Source organism: Toxotes jaculatrix, chromosome 6, assembly GCF_017976425.1.
Source record: "Toxotes jaculatrix isolate fToxJac2 chromosome 6, fToxJac2.pri, whole genome shotgun sequence".
NCBI classification, from domain to species: domain Eukaryota; kingdom Metazoa; phylum Chordata; class Actinopteri; family Toxotidae; genus Toxotes; species Toxotes jaculatrix.
In genome coordinates, this window is record NC_054399.1 from 4,449,898 (window position 1) to 4,472,630 (window position 22,733).

A 22,733-nucleotide genomic window follows, 5' to 3' on the forward strand; every position below is an offset into this window, starting at 1 on the left:
TGACATAAATACACTACATGCCACAGGCATACCCTTAACCTAAGACAGTTTTGAAGGATATTCTGTCTCACTGCCAACTTTAACTTGTCATGAAAGGTGTGTCAGGGACTAACAGAGCAGCTCAGTAGCTTAGGCCTCATACACAGACCTGGTTGCTCATCATGGCTGCTCTGTGTTCAGCTCCTTTTCCATTTGGGTTGTATCCAGCCGTGCTGGTTGCTTCAGTTTTATCTGCTGAGGTTTAGAGACACTAGTCTAGAATTTCTGTCACTGCCACGGTACACATGGAAGCGAACTGAATTTCATTTGTGGTGTTCACAGTCTTTAACAAAATATATTTACAAAATTCAGCTGCAGCTTGTCTTCCCCCCCAGAAAAAACAATGTGTTGGTTTTCCTGGACAATCCACAGACCTCAGTGCTGACAGCCTCCAGACAGTTTTCACAGAGGAAACAGTCCCAAAGAAAACTGCTGACAGTGAGGTTTGCCCAGCGAATTACCCAGCAGTGATGTTGTTTTCAGAAAGACACGTTGCTGTCAAATGTAATTTTTTTCAGTGCTTAAAGCACCATGAACAAAAATCCATTCACCTCCACATTACATAACGTCATCATTTCAAACCGATACTAACTGATGCTTTCTCGTAATTTAGGTGAACTGACTTTAAATCAGTAGCGTTTTAGTTTGTCCTGCACAATATGGAATTTAAAAAGTGTGTTCAGCTTGTTTTAAAGCCTTGTCTTTTTCCAAGGGCAGGAGGGGAGAAGCAAAGTAAGTGTAAGAAGGCCGAGGTTCTTGTTTCGTCGGTCTGTTTCTAATAAAGATTATGACAGCTTGCATTATAGGCTGCTAGTGTAGCAGAATGTGACAGGCCATTAAAGCCGTGTTAAATTACAACAAAATACTGTGCCACTTGCTTTACAGTAACTAAAGACACACTGGAGGTCACCTCTGCCAGACACACACCATTAGGTTCACCCCCCCCCCCCCCCCCCTTTTTTTTTTCACACACACACACACAGTCCCAATTCACAACCAAGACACACTGGTCATTTGGGATGTGTTTATTTGTAACAGTAATACATGGTGGAATACGTAAATCAAGAGAGAACCAAAAAATCATCTAAAAACCCACTGTAGAATGTCATATTCATAAAGATAAAAATAATGTGTCAATTTACATTAAGAAACTGTTAGCTGAGGTAAAGTTAAAATAGGTCTAGAAATGTTATGTACTCAAACAGCAACGTTTCCCTTTTTATTCAGCTTCTTTGCTCGTCGTCTAGTTGTCAAATTTTTGAGTTAATCAACATCATAGTCCAAAAGAGTTCTCAAGTGACATGGGGACTCTGGCCATAAAATAGGGAGTCATTGGCATCACAGTTGATGTTGTTGTAGCAGAGGACGCTGCAGTCCACACACAGATGCTCGGACAGCAGCGGTTTTGGCACCTGACCAACAGACAGACAGATGGGCAGAGCATCACGGTATCTTAAAGACTATTCTGGGGGAATGGGACGGAGGGCAGGAGCAGGGAGGGCTACGGTGAGCGAGGCCGAGTCTGCTGCCTGAAACATAGGAGTAAAGGCTTGTGGTACAGAAACACAGGGCTGTGGTACTTAGGTTTTGGGTACCGTAAACCATAGAGGCTAATTTGCTTGGGACATGACAATAACATGTGGCAGTGGGACTTGTGGAGACAAACAGGGGCATGGTGCAATGTTTAGAGCTGGAGCCTGGATTAGTAAGTGAGGCTAAGACAAAGACCTACAACATCCATGCACAAGAAGAAAACAATATCAGAGGGAGAAACAAAACAAAGTGGGAAAACAGGAAAAAGAAAAACATATGTTGGTATTGCTTGGGTTAACGTCAAGAGTTTGCATAACTGAAGCCTTCCTATTTTATGGCACAGACGTCCAGTGGACAACATGGTTGTTGTTGTTGTTGTTACCATTATTTACAAAATGAGTTTGGCAAACCAACGATCAGATGCCTTAAAGCCATGTTGACTCTATAACTCCTATAGAGCTGACCCCAGCGGCTTGATTGACTTATAAAATAAAAATTCAATTTTTTAATTTGTTCTTTTTTCTTTTTTTAAATCGGTATTGTACAAAAGCTATAGAGAATGAACAGTTCGATCACAGAATCTGTTTGACTTGCAACACTTCCCTCTCAGGGTCCATTCCTCAGCACGTCGGGTCCTCTGGCCTCTGAACGAGTCTGTCTGTGAGGAGAGACGTTTGGCAAATCACTGTGTGTGTATGTGTGTCAGAGACAGTGAGGGATGACTGCGCGCGTGTGTGTGTGTTGTAGGCAGACTGCTGTGTGCACAGAAGTTGTGTGTGTGTGTAGTTGGTGTGTGAGTAGCTCCCAGAGAGTCTGTTTCTGCATAGTGATCCAGCAGACACTCACAAGAATGGGGAGAAAACGCCCGAACCAACCAACCAATCAGAAGCAGTGATCCCAGTAACGGGCCATCCCCGATAGGCCCGTTAGAGTCTAGCTCCTCCCGTGGGATCTCCTTGCTACAGATGCAGATTCTGTCCGTTAAAAGGAAAGATGATCACTCTAATCCCGATGAGCGTGCGTGTGTGTGGGTGTGTGTCGGAGATAGAGAGGCACTGCTTGATTCAGTCCCTCCTTGGCAGCACAGGCTCTGGCCAGACACAGGAGGCAGAGGGAGGAGTGTGAGAGTGAAGAAGGGGAGGGGGGGGGGGGGGGGGGGGGGAGAAGGGAGGTTATGTCTGTAAGGCTGGGTGTGAGTCGCCACTGGGAGGAGAGAGGAGAGGAGAGGAGAGGAGAAGACAGCGCAGTGGAGGGAGAACTGGATCCGTCTCAGTGATTGATATCCCTCCTGCCTGGAGTGAATGACCGAGAGGGCTCTCTCCTGTCAGGAGGAGAGAAGACTGCAGAGGAGGAGGAGGAGGAGGAGGAGCACAGGAGGAGGAGGAGGACAGAGAGAGTGTGGAGGTTCCTCTTGGGAGGTTGTTAGCCAGAGGAGGAGAAGAAGAAGAAGGGCTTGGTCGGGCAGGGAGATGTGTAGACATACAGGCACACACACACACACACACACACACACACAGAGGTGAGGGTTCTCCTCCTGTTCCCTCAGTGCTAGTCAGGTCTGTCTTCCTGTGTGTCTCTTTATTTCTTCCCTTTGTTGATCTGGGCGTAGAGAGGGTCCTTCCCCATCTGTGCATGACAGAGAAAAACATCAGCAATTTCAAAAATCTGTATATTTTTCTCTGCCTGGCTGTATCTGAATCATGTGGCCTCTGCACTTCATCTTAATGTTACATAATTAAAAGGGAGGGTCTAAGTTTCGGGTTTATTCTGGCAACCGACTTAACTGCAAGTATCACCAGCCTGCAGGTCCTGACAAGTAAGTAAGGATCCAGACCTGCAGAGGCTTGCCAGTTCCTGTACCTAACATAGCCACCAGGTGGCAGTAGCACACTGCATTGGAGGAGATGTCCAATCATTTCTCCTCTCAGTCCATTCAGAGGCTCCCACTGAGAGAGTCACCCCTCACTCTCGAAACCTTTTTATGTGTGTGTGTGTGTCAATGTGCGGACACACACACACACACACGCATATTCTCTGCCACTCCAGGCTCCCTCCAGGACCAGTGTGAATCAGAGGTATAAACTGGCGCCTTGAAAGACCAGTTATGAGTCATCATGTCTGTATTTCTCTCCAACTGAGCCGGAAGAAAACAGTGGATGATGGAACACCCTGCAGTCAGAGCACCAAGCCCGCTGCAGTCACTCACAATGGGCCCATTATTATCGTACGCATAATTACAGCCAGCCACTCAATCTGCCATGCAGACAACTTGATTGGAGACTTCTGACTGGCTTATTATATTCTGGGCGACTTCTCTCCCTCGGCGCAGAGAAGTGTGCTCGGTGTTTGGGGTGTACCAGCAGCTCCTGCTCAAGGATAAAGAAATATTCATATAATCTGATGAAACCTGACCCTTAGCGGACTGGAGAGAAATTTCCTGCTGATGTGAGAAAACACGCTACATTCTCACAAGGCCACGCTACGACATGACGTTATGGTCTTGCCATCCTCGTCGGATTCAGCAGTTACTGCTGCCGCTGAGTGCTGCCACTCAGTTACAACCGAAGGCATGAAGTGAAATTTAGAAGCAACATGATCGAACAAACAAAGGCATCAACACACATTTTATGGGCAAAACAATTAATTGATTATTAACTAAAAAAAAATAAGCAGAAGATTTTATTGATAATGAAAATAATGCCTAGTCGCAGGCCTATTCATTTACATCAATGAACTGAAATTTGATTCATGTTGTATCTGAATGCAGCTCTCTGAAGTGATAGAGTCGTATCTCGGAGAAAAAAATAACGAGACAAACTTTCAAAAAAAGTTCTAAACTCACAGTCACTCTGAAACCTGACCTGTTACATAACCCACACTGCCTCTCATCTGAACACAGAACTGGGGTTAAGGATAGCAGGGATTCTTGCTGAGGCTTTGGGCTACGGGATGCAGAGCTGCAACTGTAGGGGTGGCCAAAGCCAGACAGTCAGCAGAAAGTAGCTGCCAGCAGCCCCGAGAGAGGTGACAAAGAGGCTGAGACAAGCAGTGACAGCGAGCACACACTGCTCAGACCCTGCACCACAGCCACAGCCCGGCAGTGTCACCCTGCATCATCTGCCCGGCGCTGCCAACATGGGGCCACTTCGGCTCCATCAACCCCAGCCGAGAGAGAGAGAGAGAGAGAGAGAGAGAGAGAGAGAGAGAAGAGGGGCTGGATGGTGGTATGAGTGATGTGCTGGTTTTGTGCCAGCCCAAAGTATCTGGCCTGGCTGGTACATGCGTGGACATCTATGGACATGCATGTGAGTGGTAGGCCCTGGACAGGGGGAGCAGTGTGAGACTGCTCAGTGGACTGTGGAAGCAGGTAAGGCTGAGAGTGCAGGAGTGTTCGCTGGACGAGATGAGATCACGCCAGAAAAAAAACACTTGCACTCCCACCAGCCTGAACACATGTCTGTCGGAGCCACGCAGTGGGAGGGGGGAGGACATGAGAGGCAGTCATGGCCAACAGCAAGCACACACTTAGAAACACACACATATTTTGGCTCCAATATGAGCACAGGTGGTGACACTATCGATCACAGGTGTGCTTATCTGGGGAATAACTGGGCCTACTGCACAGGTGTGTGTGTGTGTGCGCGTGTGTGTGTTTGGGAAGATGTCTAAAGTCGATGTGATTGAGCAAGTAAACACCATATGGGAGCAGCGTCATTGGACCAGGACCAAAGCAGTCCACCTACTACAGAGGAAAAACTCGGTGCTTCTGGCCATAACACAGTCAGTCTGCAGCCAGATTCACCACTCAGTACTCCACCATCCATCCTCCCACTTAAGGCCCGCATCCACCTGCTGCCCTGCAGCTTTCAGACAGTCTGAATGTGAGAAAGCTGGCCAACAGGGTAGAGAGGCTGCTCAGCCAGCCCTCCTCTCTCCTCGAGTGGGGGAAGGACTAGAAGGCTTCTTGGGTTTTAATTAATGCCAATTATGCCGGGGCAGTCATTAATCTTGGCACCCCAGTATTAGCTGATGAAAACACAACCATTACATTTTTCCCTGTGTGAGTGCCAGCAGCTATCATTAAGGAGCCACAGTCAAGAACTGTGTGGGTGATGACACCGGGTAGGGAGGCAGGGATCAAAATGGCTCTCTTCTTTGGTGTGTGTGTGTGTGTGTGTGTCCCTCTGTCTTCTTGAGAAGGCAAACAGCAAAACTGCATGTTGACACATCTCTAAAAGAAATTTCCAGCCATTGCGAGCTGTGTGAAAGTTTTCCTGTAGGATGATGTGATGTGCAAAAAGTGCAAAAACACACGTCACATTTTCTTAGTTCTGAAAGTAGCTGCTTGTCTTTATCAGTTCAATCCTCTAAAAAAAAAAAAAAAAACGCACAAGGTGTGAGTTACAGTACGTCACAAAACATACATAATGCATGAAATGACAGCACACATCACGTTATATTAATATATTAAGCTAAACATCCAAGATCAACATATTGCGCACAACACTGGCATATCTCAGAAGACGTCCTGTTCACTGGAGCACACAGTTTCTGATTGGCTGTCACACACTGTTGGCTTTCCTGGTGAGATGTGTGCTATTTAGGGAACTGGGCGTTATTTAGGTACACGTCACAAAGACAGGACACAGTGAGGGCACAGAGCACTATGGCCAAAGCGATGTGTGTGCGTGATGAACATGTCACACATGCGATGCAGCTTCATAATAAACAGGTACTTACACAGCTCCGGGGGAAGCTCCGACAAAAACTACCGGCACACAAAAATGAAATACATGCACAATCATACATGACAAACCATTCAAATCCACTCAAACACACGTCTCCCTCTGAGCATGCGTGACTGCAGGAGAAGGAGAGATGAAGTAAAACTGTGAAAATAAGATCAGAGACGCAAAAGAAAACCAGCAGGCGAAGGAAAAGATGAAAAAAGATGCAGCATGCAGAGATTTCAGCAAGACTGACACAGGTGTGGGATAAAAGAGTCGACCAGAAGAACAGAAAAGGGCAGGGAGGTGAAGGAGGAGGAGTTAGTGGGGAGGTGGTATTGATACCTACCCTGCCCTTCTGCTATCTAGCTCCCAGCCTCTGGACTGGCCTGGTCTGGGCTGGGCTCTGCTGTCTCACTTGGGCAGGGCGACCCAGAACCACAAGCCTAAAGAGGGTAAGAAAAAGGGGGAGGAAGGAGAAGGAGAGGGTGGAGAGAAAGGTCGACGGAGGAGCATAAGAGAAGGAAATAAGAGGGGGTGGAAAGCAGAAAGAGAGGAATAAATCGGAAAGAAAGGCTGCAGAATCGGTAAAGGCTACAAGAGAGGACGAAAACAGGAAGCAAGGAGAAAAGGTGTCAATACTCCGAAGGAGAAATACAGACATTTGGAGCGAGACACCACGTCCCACACAGCCTGTCTCTTCTCAGAAACACATTTGCAAATACACACAAACATACTCTAACACACACACACACACACACATTCACACACACACACACACGCAAGAGCTCATTTACAGTGGTCTATTATGAAAGCCTCTGCGGAGTTTGTTCTATTGATCCGCTGCTTTTTTCCTAAAACACTTCCGCTTTTTACACCTCGTCCTGCAGAGAGTGGGAGGCTGTTTTTCTGCCTACCCTCCATTTTTCCTCAGTTTTTCTTTCTTTCTTTCTTTCTTTGTAACCTTTTCGCCTCACTCACTCAGTGCCGCCACCGATGCACATTTTTCTGGGTTGTGTAAAGCTTCTGCGTGTTATTCAGGCCTGGTGACATTTTCAGCAGTGTGAAAGTTCTCTATTTTTTTTTTTTTTTCCCAATAATAGCAGGATTGGAGGCATAAAACTAATGTTTCACGCCTGGAGAGCGGAGAGCAAAAGAGAAGAAAGAGGCAAAGCATGAAAGAAACACGAAAGAGAGCGAGACAGAAAGAAAAATGGCAGGGAAAGTTTTAGAAAAGTCCTGTTTCTTAGAAGGTCACTCATTCTACAAGGACTTTGGTCAAAGGGAATTTCTCCTCCCACCCCTAAAAATCTCTCTTTATCTTCTCATCCCTCCGCAATTTCTCTTACTTCCTCTCTCAGCACCTCTCTCGAGGTGCTGCTGCGGGTAAAATAAATATTAATGGCTGCAGGAAGAAGAATTGGGGCAGCACCATTCCTCCTCTATCTCACCGATCAGATGAGTCTGTCCATACAGAAGTAGTGATGTATGGACGCTACCTGCTCGGTATTAATAACAGCTTAATGATGTCTCTGACAATTCCACCAGCTAATTTAATGCTGTGTTGACCATGCGCACACACAAACACACTGAACCACATACTTACGCAGGCACGCCGCCGCTCACGTTCGAACAGTTATACACACACACACACACACACACTAAGGGACACAACAGCACCGGCCCCCTAATCAACCAGAGTGATTACCTGGCCTGCCAACACTGCTACAAAGGCTATTTATCAGGAGATCCTCACACATGCTGCGCAGGTTATAGCAGCATAAGGACTGAGTTATTAAAGGCACACACACTTGACTAACTCCACAAACCTCCTCTACCATCCTCGCACACAAACACACGGCTACACAAACACTTACAGCATCTTCCTCTCCACTGCGACTAGGGCTGCCCTCCGCTTCCCCAAACGAGTCGTCTGTGGGGGGGTCTGTGGCGTCGGTGGGGGGGTCGCTTACATGGGAGGCTGAGGACTTAGAGGGAGAGCTCTGCCTGGGAGCTGGGGTCGGTGCTGTATGGGAGGACAAGCTGAGTCAGACGTTGCTACACACCTGTGGTGATTTGTTAAAAAAAAAAAAAACAGCTGAGGGGTAGACAGACGGGGACAGAGAGAACGCTTACGCGAGTTGGTGGATGGTGTTGTGGAGGTGACCGGTGTCAGATTCATCTGAGAAATGTCAAAGTCGTCACAGTCATCCGTGTCCTGGGCAGTGCCCACACGGCTGAAGTAAGTGCTAAATGCCTCTGAGGTTCCTGCTAAGCTGGGCTGATCAGCCTTCTTCGACGGCATGGCCGGAGGCTTCGCCAGCTGAAAATCCTGAAGGAAGAGGCAAACGTTCGTCAGGTCAACCCTTTGACTCACTGCATCGACTCTCAAAACGTAGCCTGTTTTATTACTATTATTTTATTGCTTTAATTTCATGAAGATTCTCAGTAGATACTGTTATTCTGTTCTCATCCAAACTCGGAATTCATCAGCTCCCCCCACCTTGAACATCTCCTTGCCCATCTTCTTCCCCCTCTCCCCGTGCTGCGGACTCGACGACGCTGAGGGGGAGGGAGCTGAAGCGCCGGCTCCAGCACCTGAATGGCTCTCGCCGGCCGGGGTCACAGTCGTGACGGGGGTGAGAGTCTGGAACATGGCGGCGGGCAGGGTGCCCACAGGCTGGGCAGGGAGGTAGGCTGTAGGGGGAAAGGCTCCAGCTGCCATGGCTGCCCACTGCTGCTGGGTGGCAGGGAAGATGTTGGCCTGGCCCCAGATGAGAGGCTGGCCGCCTGGCAGCACCTGGGCTACTGGGCCTAATGGAGACTGGACCCCGAAGGCCAGTGGTGTCTGGGCAGCAAACGCCTGCTGGGACCAGTGGCCGGGGGGTACCGCTCCCATTGTCACATAACCTGGTGGTTGAACGGTTAGAGATTAGAAAAAACAGCAAAGGTGATGTTGTTGCTAACAACAGAATAACAATGTAACAACAGAAACTGGAAAAGGAAGTGATTATAATACCCACAGTGCATTTCACCACCGCTTTTCCTCTGCACACAAACACACACAGATAATCACCCATACATCACGAGAGAGCGCCGCCCTATTTCTGCCTGTAGCTACTGTGGTGTCTCTTAATGGTCATGGTGAACTCTCATAATTAGCTCCAGAATGAGGCAGAGTCATTATGAGAAGGCAGAGCTTAACACACTCTCATTAAAATCACTCAAACTCATCTGCAGAAGCTTCTTCTATTACACACGTGCTGTTCTCTTGTTTCTGATCTCCAGTTGTTACCTACAGCAGAGAAAGTTGACATTTGACCTTGACCACCCTGCTACACTGACAAGGGAAAAGGGAGGAGAGGAGACAAACAGAGGTGAGGAGGGGAGTGAAGAAGGAGACCCAGGAAAAAGTGTGAAATCCACACCACATCCAAATCCAAATCCCGCAGGCCCCCGTGCATACCAAGGAGTCTTCACTACAATCATCTCAGCATGTTTTATTACTTTGCTCTGACCGCCACAGTTGCCTCAGCAGCCACAGGTAAATCAGCAGCATCTGAGGCAGCAAGCTAATGATGCATTTCATATTCAACACACAACCAACACCTCCTCTATATTCCAATTCTATTCCATCCTTCTCTATTTATCTCACCCCCCCCCCCCCCCCCCTTCCCCTCTCCCTCTGAATCTTCTGACTCTCTGGCTCCCCTTCATCTCTTCTCTTGACTCTCTCTCCCTCCCGCTGCGTTTGTGTCTCTTCGCTTGTAGCAGTGGTGTATTTTAGCGGAAAATGAACAAGGTCCTACCTGAGGGCACAGACGCAGGATTGAAGGGAGCAAACAGTTCCGTGGGAGGCTGCAGGCCCTGCGAGGGGTCGAGGGTATTGGCTGGAGAGGCGGGGGTCTGCGCCGGTGGTTATTGGAAGTTGGGGGTTATGGAAAAACAAAAAGGAGACAGCTCAGTGGAAATGCTGTTAGAATTTTATAAGATGTAAATTACAAACTGTGTGTGTGTGTGTCTGTGTGTGACAGCTCCTCACCGATGGAGAGGTGATGTCAGGAGGTGTGGACATGTCTCCAAAAATCTCTAATTGGTTGATATTCTGAGAATCGGAGAAAGTACACACTAGCAGTCAGGCACAATAACAGCACTGTTACAGCGTATATATGTAATCTGAAGCAGTTTCCATTCCAGTGCAACATGCATCACACACACACACACACACTGCATGCAACACGACACTAGCTGGGTAAGTTTGTGGCACCTACCTGAGCACTGTGGCAGCAACACAGAGGAGGTTACATAGAGGTGAGGAGAGGTGGAATAATGAGATGAAATGATTGACTGTGATGACATACCTACCAAGAGTTATCACAATCTTTGTCATCTGCTCCAGATAAAGGCGCTTTCCAGCAGCTGGTCTAAACACAGACCACCACACCCCCCTGCATCATTACTGTACCACTGTCTTCATCTGGACAAATCATTAATGTCTCCCTCTTGCAGAAGATGTGCGGTGTGCCTCAGAAGAAGCAGCTATCAGAGACTGTAGCCTTTTGTATTTGATCTGAATTTGTTCTGTATCATTCTGTGTCCTTTCACAGCCTCCCCACGATCCTTCACTTTAGTATCTTCCCATTTTCTGCACATGAATAATATCTTCAGCCCGGTGGCGAGTGAAAGAAACTATTTTTAGTCGATAAAAGAATTTAAGCCTTGAACACATGGTCAGAGATTTGCATAAATCATGGATGCGGATAATTTCTTTAGAGATAATGAATGTTCTTAGAATATCTTCCCTCTCGTTGGCTCGCGTAGGTCACACATAGACCACAAAGTTCTTTTTATATATATCAGAAAATGGATCTGTGAGCATGGTGTTTTACAGTTATGGATCTGGATGGGTATGCTAGGTTTTTTTTTTTTTTTTTTACAAAGAGAAGAGGCTGTAATATGGACTAGTGTTGCTCCAGAGTCTAGCATAGCAGATAAACATCAACTCAACAAGACGATAAGCTTGATACACAAAATGGTGCATCCACTGGACTGATAACAGGTTGTACATGGGATTAAATTCACAAAACACACTTTAACAAACACTTTTCTTCACCTAAAACACATTCAGTTCCCATAGTTGTTGCTGAATGTTGTGGCACTGAGTACTCTGAGTCGATACCATGGAGAGTTTGCTAATGTTCCTCAAACAGAAACCACCGGCACAGGAAAAATGCCACTGGAGCCAGTGTTCAAACAGCACAGGAAGCTGGACAATTATAGACTTTCTGTCCACTTTTTGTTCACTTGACTCAATATTCTTTAACTGAGTGGCAGTGGGCTGGGCGGGTTGGCTGTGATTATCAGAGTGTCATGAAATCGTTATTAATGTGTCAGCGAATGGGCCTGCAGGTGAGAGAGAGGCACTCTGACCTCCAGCTTCGTTCTGACCTTAAAGAACCTCCGCTCTGTCTCTCGACTATATATATATCGCTCGTCCTCCCTCTCTCACACGTACGCGTGCAGGTGTGGACACGCGGGTGCACCCATACATACGGTACACAACTCTACTCTACTCGTGCCTCAGCCTGGTAACTATGGCAACACCAAGGTTGCATGTTTTATTCACATTTGACAGGGGTCAAGAGTTGCAGTGACTTACAACTAGAGAAGGACAAAAGCGGTGCCGTACAGATGAGGACGGGAGACCAGAGATCATCTGAGGACATGCCTAAAGAACCACTTTATGAGGGCTGATGGGTAACATTTAATACCGAGAACCCTGAAAACGACAAGAGTACTGTGCTTTGCTGTATATATGTACAGCTCCTTACCTGAGTCACCATATCCAGGTCTAAGTCTATCAGATCTGCCACTGCCTGCTGCTTCTGCTTCTGCTGCGGCTGTTGTTCGGTTTTCTCTTGTTGGAGGGGCTGATCATGATAGTGATGATGCTGAGGATGGTGGTGGGGGGTGCTTTGATGTCCGTTCTGCAATCGCAACCCCAGTGTTAGATGGCAGGTGGGATGGAAATGCGCTCACACACAGACATATTAGTTGTTTTTCATACGCTCAGGGAGAGGTTGAGATAGACGGGAGTGAGGTGAAATGAGGCTAATTTAACGGGGGAATGCAATGGTCTGCAGGTGCTCTAGTCACAGTGCACACTCTCACACACACTCATACGCACACTCTCAGAAACAGATCATGGTTCTTCTTTCCAGACTTAGATACCAAGTGAAGATTTAAAGAGGTTTAAAGATCATCCCTACCTTTAGAGTAAACTACAGCACTGAGCTGGGGTTTAAACCCCCTTTGTGTTTTTGTAAAGCCTGCTCCCCCGTGTCAGGAACCACAATGTGAGACAAACGGTGAGGCAGGCAGACACAGAAGGAGGAGCTGGATAAACTAGCTGCTGTAAGCTGTATGCGAGAGCGAACGGAAGATGTTATATTTTAGGAAAAAACAGCTTCCCTCCTTGCTTCCTCACTGGCTGGATCTCTTTCCCAGTAACACTTGTTAATTACATGATAAGGTTTTATAATTATCAGCAAATCTCCATGATAAAAACCAAGCCAACAGTGTGTCTGTGTAGCCAAAACATGACATATCCCACCCCAACTGTATGAGGAAACCTCCGACATCTTTTTCAGCTGCAGCAGAATGATGATGGTCTGTGCCGGACCTTTCTCCTGAAACATAATGTGCACCTTGGTCTGGCAAAGCAAGAGTAGCTGGTGCTCTACAATTTTGCTGAGTTCATTCTTTTCTTGGGATGAAAGCATGAAATACGACCATCATTAAGTGATAGTGAAGAACAATAACAGCTTGCCCAATACTAATCAGTTCTGTAGGTACTGCCCATTTTTCTACTAGATGTGTTTTTTTTTGTTTTTTTATTCTGAAAATCTGAACTCATAGTGATTTATTTCAAGCTAGCTGACGAAACACACCAATCTGGGTATATACATACATTTTTGGAACATTAAATTATACCTGACAGTTGGACTGAAACACACAGTGCCCTGCCGTCTTCCTCGCTAAAAGCTACACTCTGCTGCTGCCCATTCCTCTGGCTTTCTCACTTTTCTCTTGCTCTCTGTCCATCCCTCTCCCTCTCTTGCACTGCCAATTATCCCTCTGTGCCCATTAAACGCGCTCGCCATCTCTTTGCCCGGCCCTTTATCTTTATCAGTACAGCCGCCACCTATCAATTAGCCATCTCCAGGGAAACAGTAATTACCTGTGCACATGTGTTCTGCATACAATTAAGGCAGCCCCTTTAATTAACGCCACCTTGCTGATCCCCTGCCGCGTGACTGATCGCACTGGCACGCGACGAAAACACGGCTGAACTGTCACATACAAACACAAACCCAAACACACACACACACACACACACACACACACACACACACACACACAGAGTCATAACTCAACAAAACACAACCAGACTGTGGACATTCTTTTCTCTCTGTAACTCATTTGCTCAGTCTCTCTCTCGCACAAACACACATACACAATCACTATCACACACATGCACACTTAGGAGGCTATTTATATATAAACTATAAGCTAGGCCAATTTAAACATATCCTAATTTACAGTGATGGCTAACTGATCATATCATGTATCATATATCATATCATATCATATGTGTTTGAGCAGAGTTGATGTGTTTGGCTGGTTGGTGGTAATATGTTGACCTTTACCTGTGTAAAGGTAGCGAGGGCGTCTGTTGATTCAACTCACTCTCTCAGCTCTTAAAGGGTCAAGGCCTCAGTAGATTGAAATGGTGTGTGTGTGTGTGTTTTATTGATTTGTCATCATTTAAGAGGGTGACAGAGTAAACAACAGAAGAGATTGCTGTAGACAGGAGGTCACATTTCTGCCAGTTGTATCATTTCATCTGAAGCGAAGTGTGTGTGTGTGCACGCGGCAGTGATCTCATCTAACGTTACTGTCTGGTGTCAATCCTTCTGCTGAGGCGACCATGAACCTCTCCTGCCAATGGAATAAACACTAAATCCAGCCCAAATAACAATCGTCAGAAAATTGATGCTGCCTGTGGTCACTCCCCACTCAGTATTCACAGCAGGTGCTACTGCAGCGTTGACACCGTGTTGGAAGAAAAGGAAGAACGAGAAAATATCCAATTGTTATGTTTTCACGCATTATTTCAAGATAGTTACCCCCAGTGCAAAGCCTGCAGTCACTCCATAAAAAACAATAACGCTAAATGTTAAATTTGTGAGGTGGATCATTAATAAGTTAAACTCTAACTTTAACTCACTGTGAAGGCTGTATTTTTCATTTGTAATTAGCTGAACTGATTTTATTGGTGTTAAGATTGGATTTTATTTACACTGCACTGCCAGCAAACGGCAGCTTCGCAGTAACGCTGCACTGCAGCCCTTCACTCTAAATGTAAGATATTGCAGTTATCAGAAATTCACAGTTTTTCCTCGAGGCCGATGTGAACATCAGGAGGCTGCTCAAATTTACAGTTTGATGTGAATGCAGCAGTTCGACATTTGAAGGAAAAGACCTGCTGTGACACCACTGAAGGATTCAGCCCACAGAGAGCAGCACAGCAACCGTTTTCTGCCCTCTGTGAGTCGGGATTTATCTTAAGACTAAATCATATTATCTACAAATTACAACACACGCTATCTGCCACTAGGGAATCTCTTAAATTTCTATGATCCATTTATACTTCTTTGATCCAGGGTTATATTTACTCCCTATGACTGACTGGGAAAAGGCTTGTATGTTGCTGTATTTAAACCAGAATGGACGACTGGTCCAATTGGTGGCACAACAAGAGAGAAATATTGGATTTGTTCACGTTCAGACATCAGCCAACACAAAAGCAATCCAAATAGCAGCATGTGTTGTGGGCTGGGTGAGGAGAGAACAGTAATACTATGGTGCCTGTAAGCTTCTTACCAAAGCTGGGGATAATATGCAGCCAGAAAACTGCGAGACTGATTCCCAGCCTACCAAAATTCATAGAGTGGGATTCTGACTGCCAGTAGTGACGTGGGGGAGTCCAGTTTTAGCGGTTTAATGATAAAAGACCCACTGCAGGGGGAATAAGCACAGAGATGGTGGGCTCTGGTCAGACTGAGGGAAAACTGATCTTTGGAACAGCAACATAAGACGAAGTGTTGACACACACACACACACACACACACACACACACACACACACACACACACACACACACACACACAGAGGACAGCAGCCTGGATATTGTGAGTGTGAAGATTTTAGCAGATTAAATCAGGCAGCAATATAACTAGCATCTTTATAGGCAGATAAAGAGCGGCTGAGTTATAGTGCAGCCTGACAGTGGTCAAGGTCATCGTTCATTATAACCACTGGCAGTGTGAGCCAATAACAAGAGTTTAAAGATACACACACACACACACACACACACGAGTACTGTACACACACACAGTGACATAGATTTCCCCTGCAAACACTTATATGCATGAACAGGGTGAAAAACTGTCCAAGATCCTGAGGCACAGATTCAAAAACATGAGGCCATGCACATTTATAGTCAGTCATATAATTTCTATCTGTTAAAAGAAAGAAATGACAGTGAAAAAAATGTGTCTCAAAGCAATCCAGGATAAGGTCATGCAGGTTTTTACTGGACCCAACACTGGCAAACCACAGCCTGGCATGCTTCATCGAGCAAACTGACATGACACACACATACAGTTTCCCAGTTAACAATAAGGAGCAGGCACCATGGAGCATGAGGAGAAGGGCGCCAGCCACCACAGCTACAGGACAAGCAGAACAGTAGCACAGCACACTGCACAAGAGCACTGGGTCCCAGCAAACCTCTCAGGGGGAAAAAAAAAAAAATCACAAACACACTGGATCACCGTGTGGGAGATATGTTAACAGGAAATAGGATCGCTTTAAAATTAGAGCATCACAGGGCTCTAAAAGGAGAAGGCACCGAAGGAAAAGGCTTTACACACGAGTGCGACAGCTGAGAGGTTTGTCTGAGAGGGGGAGGCAGGCTGAGGGGGCAGGGCGGTGGGACACGGGCAAACACACGGTCACTCACTGGGTGTCGCTTTGGGACGTCATAGACCCCTTCCTTCTGCTGACTGGTGGGAACCTACACAATCAGGCCGATAAAGTCAGAGAACAGCCAGGAGAGCCGGTTACCTCAGTCTTCACACATCACTGTTACAGCACTGCGACGCGCTGGATGCCAACACAATACCCTGGAACCTGGCTCGTCAGGAATCAAATCAATCACTAGGAGAGTGAGCGTGTGTGTGAGTGTGTGTCTGTGTGTGTGTTCAGGGATAATCAGAATTAAAATCTGTGGAGTAAGGACTCATCTTAGGTAAATCACTAGACTACCGGCCTGCAGTGATTGGTCCCCCTTTCTTGCTCTCTCCCTAATAAAGAATGGACAAGGCTGCTTGTCACATCCACAGACATGTAATAACTCAGATTGTCACACACATGGAGACATGTAATATCTATGTCACACAGGCAGATAGATTTGACAGTGTGTGCAATGAAAAGAAACAATGGGTACTGATAGCAAAATGCTGATATATATGAATCCTGGGATTCCTACGGTTTGGTCTCTCCTGAAGTGACACAAGGTCTGAGATAAAGTTTTATTCTTCTCCAGATGGATGTGCCCTAATGAGACTGTGTGGTAAATGAAAAACAGCACTGATGAAGAATGTGGATATCTGTCTAGCCCAGCCTGCCCCATTCTTTCTCCTCCTCTTGATGCCTTGTTTACTTCTTTCACATGTTTATTTCCAGAAGCTGCCATCTTTATTCATACATTAGTTCCTCTGTGGCTGGAGGCAGGCTGAGGCTCACGTTTCTTACGCCTGATGTGTGTATACGTGTGTGTGTGTGCGTGTTGGGGGGGGGGGTTGCTGTTTGTATGTATATCTGTGTATGTGCATTTTTCTGCTTGTGTACGTTTGTGCGCGCGCCAGCACTCTTTTCTATTTTCAATCCATTTTATTTAAAGATCAAACGAGAGGCTGGTGATTAATCTTTCCCCCACTTTCTTTCATCTCCACGGGAAAAAAAAAAAGAGGGAGGGGAGGCGGGAAAAAGAGGAGGGGTTCGCCTTCCACACAGGCCAGGAATAACCTCCACATCCCCTCCACGTACACAGTACCCTCCCCCCTCTTCATCCCTCGGAGGTCTACCCACGCCTCTGAGGAGAGCACCCAGAGAAAGGCTTGTCTCCCTGGGGTAACCAGCTTTGGCTGTCAAGGCCCTTTAGAGAGTGCTGGCTGGTTGTTCGCCTGTGATTCTTGCTGTCTTTTACTTCTTGTATCTACATTCTTATGTGTGAAAATGGAAACCATTAAATTCATGAGAATGCCACAAAATATTTATCACATTAAAGAAGCATTGGCCGACAAGTAGAGGATTAAACCTGCTCTAAGGGGCTTCGTTTTGGTAGCTACAAGATGGTGACGAGATAACTCACATAACTTAGACACAAGCAGACAACAGGAGCTTGTGAGTACCTGATAAATGCTCTCTTCTGATTGGTCACGGATGGGCTCGTGTCCCGCTTCAAACACAATGTACTACAACGTCAGCAGCAGAGGGACGAGAGGAGAAAACAAGAAGCAGGAGAGAAATTGGAAGATAAAGAAATTGAGAATAAAGGCGGTGAAATTGCAGAGGTTATTAGTCAAACAGCAATGTCAATAGGTTCTCATTAAAAGGCAGCTGAAGAATAGATCCACGTGACACACTGAGGAGAAGTTAAGCAGAAAAAATTCCCACTGCAGCTGAGAAAACTTACATCTTTCAGCTGATCATGCACCCCAAACGGCAGACATGCACACAGACGCACGGCTTCAGAACCACGAACACAACAGGTTTGAGCGTCTCTTACTGCACGTGACTCCACACACACACACACATCTGCGAACATCAGTCCATCCAAACTGCACAAACTGTGCTGTTACCACACTGTAACCAAACAGGGGCTGTCTCCCCACAGTGCACACAGAGAGGAGCAAGCTGACTGGCTAGAAATGAAGCAGGTGACAGCAGCAATGCGATTGGTCAGGAAGTTACCTGGTAGACCGGGTCCTCCAGATCCTCCTCCAGTATTGTCTGCAGATGAGCGGCGGCAGGAAAGAGACGGAGAGATCAAACGGGGGAGAGGAGAGAGGAGCAGAGGGAGGAGGACAGAAGAGAGGGAAGAGGCGGGAAGTTAAGCTGGTGAAGTAGAAAGAGTAGGCGGAAAGCACAGCAAGACATAGCAGCTTCCTAACATTCAGATAATCATTTGGCAATCATCAGAGAGAGAGGGAGACAGACGAAGAGACAAAGAGATATTAAACAGGAGATACAAAGAAGACAGAACAGACGAAGGTGAAATGAGCACAATGAGCAGATGATGCCACTGATGAAACCTAAAAGTGGGTGCTCCGTATGTCATTCAGTTGCTTTGAGGTTTTTTCAAGTCTTACTTGACTCATCTGTCGAGAGTCTCTTGGATGGAGCTCATCATACTTATGGCAGATGATTAAGTTAAAGGGGAAAAACAGTAGCATATAGTTGGTAAGTGTACCTGGTAGACGGCCTGCTCACACTGCTTGTCTTTCTGGGCCTTCTTCTCCATCTCCTCTCTCTGCTTTATCTCATAGATGAGCTGGAACAAGTCCCGCAGGTCCAGAATCACAGGCTCGGCCTAGACAGGACGACAAGGTCACATTATCCACCCCACCCATTAACACTCACAGACCAACAGGCACACGCTATATACACTCATGACATTGATATATTGCAACCATGCCTGCTTATTCCAGTTACCGTGGCGATTAATGTTGACCGAACCTGCCGTACCTCATGACGGCCACGGTCAGACTGACATTAACGCTGCAAACACAGCGTAGAGAGTATACAAAAACACTGCAATCACACAAAGACAGCCCTGATAGGCGACAAGCCTCCGCAAACACATCTGCACAATCTCACTACGAAACCCTGGTCCTGACAGTGAAAAGACCCTGTACCAGCCTCTCGTCTTTACTTGCACCCCTCCTTGTCAGGGGAGCAAAAGTACAGACAAAAAACCAGTTAGATGACTCATAACTCATAACTACTGTCACAGCACAACAGCAAAGAGTCTGATAGTACAATGGTGTTTCAGACCTAATCAATTATTGACTGGAGCGACGTGAAGTGCACCCAGAGTTCACAGCCTGAACGCTGCCTGACATGAAGTAGTTCTATTTTCGTGTTGTCTTTCTGCGAGATGTTCTCAGCTGCATATTGCTCGTAACAGTCACGCCGAGGTAAACGGTGGCTCCTGCTGAGCCAACAGTGAAACATACTGTCACTTCGTCAGACTTAGATCCTCTTTGCATTTGACAATACATGCTCTAATCTCCATCTTTACTCGCCGTCGCTCTAACTTTCTTTTTTGCTTCCCCTCTCCTCTCGTCAAAACTTCTAGGTGAGAGAAGATGCAGAGAGCCGAGGCAAGCGGTGAATGTTAGAACTGTAAATGCAGAAAACTTTGAGGACGATGTGGGAGGAGCGGCCACCTCACAGGTCCACAGAGATGAGACATCATCAGTTCAGCGCTCTTGAATTAGATGACTAATTCATAGCCTACGGCAAAAATGAGCTTAACAGTAGTGATAAAGACTTTTTTACTGCGGACACTCTGTTCTGTTTGAATCTAAACTAATCAGGATTTCTTTACCCAGATTAAATCCTGGTGTTGGTTATTGGCTTGATATCTCCGGGATGTTCCTGAATTTATTTCTCGGTATACTGAATTTCCCTCAACATGCCTCGTCTTTATCAAATTCAAGTTAGTGACTTCCTACATTTCCTATAATGATTTTTGACAACCTCCAGAGAAAGTGCCCGAACTTACTGTACAAGTGGAGACAGTACATACGATTACAGAAATGATGACATAGTAAAAACCTGGAAGAAGCTTTCGTACTGGACGGACTAGACAGTACAGTATCTTTATACAGAGCTGCTGAACCCTGCTGCCAGTGGTTAATTCAACAAAAAGCATTTGCTGCTTGACTCTGAGAAAGCTAGACTCACCACTACATCATTTTTATTTTATTTTATTTTATTGGTGCTGTTATGATTTTCCCACAGTGGTAATTTAGCTCCAAATTTATAAAGGGACCAAAATAAAAAGAATTAATAACTACAGATGTAATAACTTCTTTAAAAATAACTTTAAAATTTTGACGATCTGGACTGAGACTAACTTATCTTTAAACTCTCCGTAACCTTCCTAATAACCTGGAAACACGGTTGCTACAAACCGATCCCATTCATATTAATTACGACTGTAACTTTTCTAAAAAGTTACAACAAAGACCGTGATGAATTGGAGGCCGTCTACGAAATCCTTTCCTACACAATTAGCGGACTTCCATCTGCACTAAAACTTGCTAAATAAAACACGTCTTTCTTATGCTGAGACTCTGAGTTTAGTGGTAAGCCAATTACTTTCGGATGTACCCCTAAATTGGCCTTTTTGGAAGAACCTTAACACTGAGTCTTCACAACGACAGAGACGCTTTGTTAATTCACATCAAAGCGGTTACTTTCCAATTACAGCCTCAGCCTCTGCCATAAGCTTTCTGCCTCCACCCCGCTCATTGTCTGCTCCACAGCTAATAGTCTGCGTGAAAGTGATGGCTGGTTCAAATACTGAAAACGGGAGTAAAATATAATTGTGACCTTTCCGCACGCATCAGGTAACTGACATCTTAGCTGACCGATGAGAACTTAGCCTTGCGCTACGCTGTACGGCAGGGTAGCAGTTGGTGAGCAACAGTTTTTTGAGGGCAAATGTGGCTGGTGTATATGTTGAGTAAAGCCTGACGGGTGTGTTTGTGTGTGTGTGTGTGCCTGTGTGTATCTGTCTAAGTCAAAGAGCCACGGTTCATGGCCCAAGGAGGATGGATATGCCATTAGAGCCGGTGACACACACTCAAACCCTCATCGACTCACTATGGGAAATCAATATGGCTACGGAGCGAGCCAGCTGGATCCAGACTAAACAAGCCGGGCACACAGACACAACAACAGCAACAACTATCATAACAGGTGCAAAAGCAGTACTCAATATCAGATAGAGTATGTTGCTGAAGGACTGACTGTGAACCCTTCCACACACACAGAAACACACACACACACACACACACACAGAAACACACACAAAACCTAAAGCCAGAGCTCTACAGAGTAAACAGTTTGTTTGATGAACAGCACAAAGGGACACGAGCTGGTGTTCAAGGGTCCTTATCTAAATGTCAAGAGGTTCGTGCTATTGAGAAAAGACCCTGATGAATCATACATGAACCTACACACAAAGGGTACACGGCAAAACATGTACAAACACATACGAAGCCAATGCACACACACACACACATCTTTACACACAGACACCGACCGACTGTGCCGTCTTGATAGCCACAAAGCGGTGGTTCCCTTCCTTCCCGCAGACGTAGCCAAAGGCTCGGTGGTCCGTGATGTCCTTGGCGATGTAGGAGATCTCGTGGACCGCATGGTGGTGTTGGAGGACCTGAAGGAGCGAAGGATGGCACAGGTGACACAGGGGTCACGTTTAATAAATCATGCAGACACGATCAAGAAACAGCACTTTGTCTTGAAAGATTATAATTTTATTCTTGTCATATTATCAGTTTTTCCTAGAAATTATGACTTAATGCTAATAACATGCAACTTTTTCAGTGCGGTGGCGCAATTCTTGTACGAATATGAATTTGAAACTGGTAGGAAAATAAAAAAGAACCTTTATCACCTGTGAAGACCTCATTGAAAATGAAATTAAGTTTCAGATTAACAAAAACAAGCTGGTATCAGTGCGTCAGGTACATGAACCCACTCATTCACACACAAAGATGCTGGATTAAGAACTCCAGTACGCTGCTCCAAAAACCTGTGGGAAGCTGAAAAAAAAAAAGCTAACGCAGACTCCCTCAAGTGTGTACAGGGAAACAAACACACTCACGCACAGACCTTGCATCCCACATTAAACTGTTTCTAGCTCCCCTGCCCTCTCTAGTTTAGCCTGGGTGGGGAGTGCCAAGCTGGCATTGCCCATGGCAGATGGCACTGTTTTTCCTGAGGACAGAGGGGGGATCAGTGACAATCACAGCTCGGCAAGCTGTCGACTTGATCACTTCATCTGTGCCCTCACTCACAACACGCACAAACACACACACACAAACGCAATTCACAACTTAATATGCAATGGCCCTCTGTTAAGTCACACTAAATGTCTGCTTTGTTGTTATTGTCTATGCCAGCTGCATGCTGGGAGCAGAGACACACAGTCAACATAATGACCCAGCAGCCCTCGAATGCTTTCTAGGGGTTGGAGCGCTGTACATGAGA

At 46.1% G+C, this 22,733-nt stretch overlaps 1 protein-coding gene across 1 annotated transcript in view; it reads right to left on the bottom strand.

The window, feature by feature from the left end:
• Positions 1–3,054: 3,054 nt before the first annotated feature.
• The window catches only part of dab1a (DAB adaptor protein 1a), a 41,624-nt gene continuing 21,945 nt past the window's right edge, over positions 3,055–22,733 (bottom strand). Inside the window, exons 4-15 of the mRNA XM_041040557.1 lie at positions 21,766–21,897; positions 18,901–19,020; positions 18,402–18,440; positions 17,840–17,902; positions 16,387–16,440; positions 10,342–10,404; positions 10,109–10,205; positions 8,898–9,209; positions 8,803–8,861; positions 8,436–8,631; positions 8,177–8,325; positions 3,055–3,198 (exon numbers count right to left, since the gene is read on the bottom strand). Coding sequence (XP_040896491.1) covers positions 3,151–3,198; positions 8,177–8,325; positions 8,436–8,631; positions 8,803–8,861; positions 8,898–9,209; positions 10,109–10,205; positions 10,342–10,404; positions 16,387–16,440; positions 17,840–17,902; positions 18,402–18,440; positions 18,901–19,020; positions 21,766–21,897 — 1,332 coding nt within the window. The 3' untranslated portion in view covers positions 3,055–3,150. The remainder of the gene's footprint in view (positions 3,199–8,176; positions 8,326–8,435; positions 8,632–8,802; positions 8,862–8,897; positions 9,210–10,108; positions 10,206–10,341; positions 10,405–16,386; positions 16,441–17,839; positions 17,903–18,401; positions 18,441–18,900; positions 19,021–21,765; positions 21,898–22,733) is intronic.